This window comes from Physeter macrocephalus, chromosome 14 (assembly GCF_002837175.3).
Source record: "Physeter macrocephalus isolate SW-GA chromosome 14, ASM283717v5, whole genome shotgun sequence".
NCBI classification, from domain to species: Eukaryota; Metazoa; Chordata; class Mammalia; order Artiodactyla; family Physeteridae; genus Physeter; species Physeter macrocephalus.
In genome coordinates this window covers 24,674,186-24,680,925 of record NC_041227.1, presented here as the reverse complement: position 1 = coordinate 24,680,925, position 6,740 = coordinate 24,674,186, and the positions used below count along the sequence as shown (strand labels likewise).

The window sequence follows — 6,740 nt, the reverse complement described above, 5'->3', positions numbered from 1 at the left end:
TCCCCAACCGCCCTGTGTAAAGAGGCCCTGCATAGTTGTTCCTGATCACATCCTCTTTTATCATCCTCACACTTTTCACTAACTGAATTTATCTTGTTATTTATTTGTTACCTGTTTATCGTCTGTGTCTCCCATCCATCTCCAGAGTGAGCTCCATAAGGGCATGAACTTGCTTGTCTTAATCATGGTTTAGAAGAGTGCTCAGTAAATGTTTGCTGAGTAAATGAATGGTTGAATGACCAAATAAATCCACGAGAGAAAGAAGGGAAGGAAGAAAAAAAGAAAAAGGGGGGGGGAGGCAGGGAAGAAGGAAGGAAGCTGTTAGAAGGCAATTATAAAATGATATGAGGAATATGGTGACCTTGATTGTTTGAGCCACATTATGTGACCTGATCTTTATCATTTTGTATAAAATGTTCACATTATATAATGAGAGTATAGTTTTACTTCACCATGTGCTCTGAGCCTGACTCTGTTGAGTATTTCCCCACCCACATGCTTTCTCGTCCTCCCAACGTCCGGCGAGTAGGTCGTATTATTATCCCCACTTCGCTGATGAGGAACTGAGACTGGTGAGCAGGGGGTGTGGTAAGTGAGCTGCTAGTCGGGGAGGGAGGGGTCAAGCGTCAGCTCAGGCTTTCTGACCCCACAGCTGGCGGCTCCCCCCGCCCCGCTGCTTCGAGGCTCCACCTGTTGAATTTCAATGATCATCACGATTTATTCTCTGAATAAGCTCCCCATCGCAGGGGTCCTTGGTAGCATGACTACGACAGCTTGTCAGCTCTGTGTGGGTGCGGGCCAGACGTGGTGTGGGGAAGCCCAGAGATGACAAGGGCAGAGTGAGCTCCACGTGGCCAGCGTGGGGTGAGGGGGCAGAGAGGGGGAAGGGAGACAGGGAAGGTGACTGGGGTGCCAGCCTGGGAACACGGGGTCTAGAGCCCAGCATCAAAGACTCCCCCGTGTGGGGCTCTGAACAAGCCGGGCTCATCTCCCTTCTCTCTACCACAGGATGGGGTGCGTGAAGTCCAAGTTCCTCCGGGATGGAGGCAAGGTCTCAAAAACGGAGCCCAACACCAGCGCACACAGCACTTTGTATGTGGCGGATCCCACGTCCTCGGGCAAGCGGGTGAGCGGGGGAAGAAAGGGGAGACCAGCGGCAGCCCGGGGGCTGCCCCAAACTGCCCTCACCTCTTCCTGTTTTCCCAAGGGGGTGCAGGGTGAGTCTGGGGTGAAATGGAGCTGACCGGTCGCCGGCAGCTCCCTGACTCCCCAGCATACACCTGCACCAAGCACCCGGGGCAGGGATGTCACTGCTCCTTGTCCCACTGGCCAGGCCTTGGCCCATCAACCTGGGTGACCAGGTCCCAGGGGGCACGGCCGGCCTCACACCTAGGAAGTACCATAAGCAGTACTGAGAGTAATGAGTGAGCAGGTTAGTGACAAGAGCAGTTGAAGTAATGACAGGAATGATGACAGTATCAGCGTCATGGCAGTGACTGTAATAACAATGGTAGCAATAACAGTAACAACAATACTAGTGGGAATATAACAGCAATAGCAGTAGGAACAAAAGCAGAAAGAGTAGATGAGGGCTTCCCTGGTGGCGCAGTGGTTAAGAATCCGCCTGCCAATGCAGGGGACACGGGGTCGAGCCCTGGTCCGGGAAGATCCCACAGGCCGCGGAGCAACTGGGCCCGTGAGCCACAGCTGCTGAGCCTGCGCGTCTGGAGCCTGTGCTCCGCAACGAGAGAGGCCGCGATAGTGAGAGGCCCGCGCGCTGCGATGAAGAGCGGCCCCCGCTCGCCCCAACTAGAGAAAGCCCACGCACAGAAACGAAGACCCAACACAGCCCTAAATAAATAAATAAATAAATTTTTTTTTTAAAAAAGAGTAAATGAGAGAAGTGGTAATACTAGCAGAGGATATTTGCTTACGTCTCTTACACTTCTACAGAGCTTACGATGAACCAAGCCCTACCTTAAGGGCATTACTGTTATTAACACCTTTAATCCTCACAATAGTGCTCTTGTAGGTCACAATTTGTATTATACCCATTTTACAGATGAGACACAGAGAGATTAAATAACTTGCTGAAGACCACCTGGTTGTAAGGATTCAAACTTGGGCAGTTGCAGGTTCCACTGTCCCAGGGGTAGGAGCAAGAGTAACAGAGCCAAATGCCAGTGACAGGAACAGTAGTCGTCGTGGCAATAGTGGGGGTCGTGGGAGCCGTAGTTGCCATAGAAGTAGCCCCACTAGTAATGGTAGTTGTGGTAGTCAGAAGAGCCGTAGCAGTAGTAATAGTAGTAATTACAATAATCGTACTAGTAAAGGGACAACAGTACTAAGAGCAGCAATAACAGTTGTAATAATCATTACTGTTGTCTGAAAACCTACTATGTTCCGGCCACTGGAGTGAGGTATTTCTGTTCATTAATCCTCACCAAAAACTGAGGCTGGAGTTACGCTACTTTACAGCCAGGCTGGCTGAGGCTCAAAGAGGTTAAATGGCTCCCTGAGCTCATACCGCTGGGAAGCAGCAGAGCTGGGTCTTCCTAAACTCACGTCTGGGTTCTCTCTCCTATAGGATCCTTTCGTCCATCCCCTTACCTGAGGCTGTCCAGGAAGGACAGCCTCTGCTCGCTGCCTGCAGAGGCAGGGATGCACTGCTTCCTGGCGCCCCTTAGAAGGTTCTTCCTTGTATTGAAGGGAGGCATATTACCCCATAACCCTTACTCCTGGATCACATACCTGCCCCTTAGTTCTGCCCCAAACACATAGAAATGGGAGAGGAGTGGAATATTCACCTCCCTCCTTCTGACGCTTGACATCTATTAATACAGCCTGAGGTTACACGAGATCCTGAGCTGACATCCTAAACCCTAAGTCACTCCCAGGTCTGCTTCTCACCTGGCCTGCATGGCCCTGAGCCCTTTCTGTGGCCAGGGCTCCAGGTTCTCAGGTTCTCTGAGGCCTTCTGGCTTGTCAGCAGTGGGAAGCAGAGGATTTTCTCCCACCAGTTTTTGGCTCTTCTCGCTGAGCATCAGATTTTTTTTTTTTTTTTTTGCGGTATGTGGGCCTCTTCACTGTTGTGGCCTCTCCCGTTGCGGAGCACAGGCTCCGGACGCGCAGGCGCAGCGGCCATGGCTCACGGGCCCAGCCGCTCTGCGGCATGTGGGATCCTCCCGGACCGGGGCACGAACCCGTGTCCCCTGCAACGGCAGGCGGACTCTCAACCACTGCGCCACCAGGGAAGCCCTGAGCATCAGATTTAAGGGACACTATTATCAGCCATTCATTGTTCCCCTCATGCAGAGGACTGGGTCAGCAGTAAGTTAGTAACTGAGAAAGGGTTCCCAGGTCAAATCAGTTTGCAGAACACTGGACTAAACACTCCTTCCCTGTAGGACTCAGAGCCTTTATAAATCTTTGTAATGGGCTTTGTGAATCGCTCCAAAAAAGGATATACTTCTTAGTGTTTCCCAAACCTATTTCTTTAAATTAATGTTTACTTATGTGTGTAACACAAAAGTTCATTCTCCTTGAAAATAAAAATCACAGATTTCAGCGAAAGCTACAGTCTCTGCTGACCAATGCCCCCCTCCCTAGAAATACCACACCCTACCTCAGAGGTATCAGCTGTTGTATGTTTGGTGTGGAACCTTGCAAACCTTTTTCCATGAATTTATACTCACATGTGTATGGTATGTGTCTGCAGAAAGTGTTTAGGATGTTTGAGTATGTGTTTTATACCAATGTATCATATTTACCATTCTGAAGAACTAGCTTTGTTTACTCAACAATATATCTTGAGGTCTCGCTGTGTCAGGAATGAAGCAGCCTCCCTCTTATAAGGGCTGCTTAGAGCACCACAGTGTAGGCACCAATTCCCCTTTGGACAGACACTTAGGTTGTTTCACATACATAGTGCAGCCTTTATTCATGGGCCATGTTGGTAGGCCTAGGGTTTCTTCAAACATAGCTTGGAAAACACTGATCTGGACCAAACCCCTCACTGTATGTCACCAAACCCCAGTACGTCCAAGGCTGAAGGCAGAAATTACGACCCAGGAGAACTGCATCCTTGTGCTGGCTGTGCCCCTAATGTGCTGTGTTACCTTGGGCACTTCCCAGCCCTCTCTGGGCCTCCTGCCGTGACTCACGGGGCTGGGATATCCTTTTTGACACTGACTTTCCGTGGCTACACACACACTATTGGATTCATCCCCTTCTCCCATTTCTTCCCCACAGTGGCCTGACAGTAGCAACGGCAACCCACCAGGATCCACAGAGGGTAAGTAGCTGGCAAGCACGTATAGTGGAGTCGTGTTATGTAGCGGACTAGGTTAGGTTCTCAGTCAGAGCTTGAGGCAAAAATCCCAAACAGTCAAAACCACTCTTGGAAATCCCATAAATTGCCCCCAAAATACTTAGTACAGGCTATTGTTTTTCTATAATGTTGTTTCATAACATGAACAAAACTCCGTTAGCTTTAAACTCAAGAATCGCACCCGGCATGGCAAGATGCTTACTTATATCACGAGACAGACACATCAAGGGGTCCAGGGCTGGGTGCCCGGTGTTGGGGTGGGAAACACCCAGGACTGTGGGTGTGCTCAGATAAAGCCTCACCATCCTACATGTCTCTCTTCCCAGCAGGTTCTGAGGAGATCACTGTGGTTGCCTTGTATGATTACGAGGCCATTCACCATGAAGACCTCAGTTTCCAGAAGGGGGACCAGATGGTGGTCCTGGAAGAGTGAGTCTCCATTCCACTCCCCTCTAAGACACACCTATCTCCAATACTCAGTTACGCTCTCTTGTCCTTCAGTAAAGGACCTGATAAACTATATTACACTAGGGTGTAAATGACTGATGAGAACCTGATCGTAATAAAGGAAGAAGAGTTTGCTGTTAACTTGGCTTACAGCCACAGTAAAGGGGCTTGCATACTTGCTAATGGCACATCCAGGCAAGGACGGACAGTAGAAAGTGCTTTCTCAGGGAAGCCTTCCTTGGGCTCCTACGATTAAGCTGCAGCCTTACCTATGGACCAGACCCTGCTGAGGTGACTTTGCATTCAGAAATCCATGGATCTCTGAGCTTGCTACCTCCAATCTCCTACCATCTTCACCATCAGTGGATGTAGTGTCTAGTATGTCCTGGGGCCCAAGGATGGGAGTGGTTATGCTTGGTCAGACTCCTGAGCCCACTCCTTCTGGCTCTCAGCCCCAACGAGCCACTGTGAGTCTGCCATGGGCATAGGGCCCCACCTTACATATGGCTAATAAGGCCAAGGCCACAAGTCCAGGGAGTGAGTGAGGCCAAAGACCTAGGACTCTGAATGCAGGGACAGGGCTTGATTCCAGCCCTGGGCGGACCCTCATAGGCACAGTAGGGATTGTTGTAAAGATATTTACCTTAATCACAGGGTGAAGGCTGGGGGCTGGGACAGTAGTGGCCCTGCCCCTCACCCTACCAACTTCATGGGGTTGGGGGTATTCCAGGTCAAGGCTGGGGGGCCCAAGAGGGCCAAGAGTGGTCCTCCTGCCCTCCGACCCCTTTGCTTCCTCCTGTCCCTCAGGTCTGGGGAGTGGTGGAGAGCACGATCCCTGGCTACCCAGAAAGAGGGCTACATCCCAAGCAACTACGTTGCCCGAGTCAACTCTCTGGAGACCGAGGAGTGAGTATTCTATTTCCCTGCCCTCCAGAAGGAAGCATGAACAGAGCCAGCCTTGCTCCTGCCTCAGGGCCTTTGCACTCACTGTCTCCCCTTCCTGGAACACTCTTCCTAGGGCTCTTTGCCTGGCTGGCTCCTTCTCATCTTTCCAGTCTCAGAGAGGCCTTCCCGGTCTCAAGCAGGTCCCCTCTGAGACTCTATCTCTCTCTCCAGAAGGAAGCATGAACAGAGCCAGCCTTGCTCCTGCCTCAGGGCCTTTGCACTCACTGTCTCCCCTTCCTGGAACACTCTTCCTAGGGCTCTTTGCCTGGCTGGCTCCTTCTCATCTTTCCAGTCTCAGAGAGGCCTTCCCGGTCTCAAGCAGGTCCCCTCTGAGACTCTCTCTCTCTCTCTCATGGAAACCTGTTTTATTCCCTTCTAGACACTTCTCACCGGCAAAAAATGATCTTATTTCCTTGGTTGTTCACGGGTTCACTGTCTGCCTCCCGCACTAGAATGAGAGTATGTGAGGGCAGGGACCTTTTCTGTCTGCTGCTGCATCCTTGGCACAGGCTGGCACGCAGTAGGTGCTCAATGAATATTTGTTGGATGAAGTATACGGCTGTGCCGAGGAGCATCCTCTGAGAGGCAAGCCAGCCCACACTCGGCCGGTCACCCCTCACGTGACTCATCAGCACACGTGTGCCCGTGCCTCACCAAGCCCTGTGCCAGGCGGGGGCTGCAGAGTCCATGAGACATCCCCCACTCTCAAGGAGATCCCCGTAACCCATCATTCTTGACTGCAGGCTCCTTGTGTCCTACTTGACTCGGAAAGCGTAGACAGTTAGACTTCATCCATCCATCCGTCCATCCAATCATCCCACAGACACTTGTTGAGCGCCTACTGTACCCCCAGCCCTATTCCAGGGATACTGGGTGACTCAGGCAGGCTTACTCCCTGGAGATGTTCACAGTGTAGGCGGTGAGACTGACAAGTAAAAAGATGGCTACGCTATAGGGTGACGATAGATCCAATTCAGAATCAGCCGGTCAAAAAGTTGAAACCTGACAGTCCCCATGG

At 51.2% G+C, this 6,740-nt stretch overlaps 1 protein-coding gene across 2 annotated transcripts in view; it reads left to right on the top strand.

The window, feature by feature from the left end:
* Nucleotides 1–1,008: 1,008 nt before the first annotated feature.
* Nucleotides 1,009–6,740, top strand: part of HCK (HCK proto-oncogene, Src family tyrosine kinase) — a 29,847-nt gene continuing 24,115 nt past the window's right edge. The window contains exons 1-4 of one of the 2 annotated variants that reach the window (XM_055090054.1): nt 1,009–1,126; nt 4,252–4,294; nt 4,660–4,759; nt 5,585–5,683. In XM_055090054.1, coding sequence (XP_054946029.1) covers nt 1,010–1,126; nt 4,252–4,294; nt 4,660–4,759; nt 5,585–5,683 — 359 coding nt within the window. In that variant the 5' untranslated portion in view covers nt 1,009. Of the gene's footprint in view, nt 1,127–4,251; nt 4,295–4,656; nt 4,760–5,584; nt 5,684–6,740 lie in introns of both variants that reach the window. The other variant, XM_028498870.1, reaches the window with a different exon arrangement.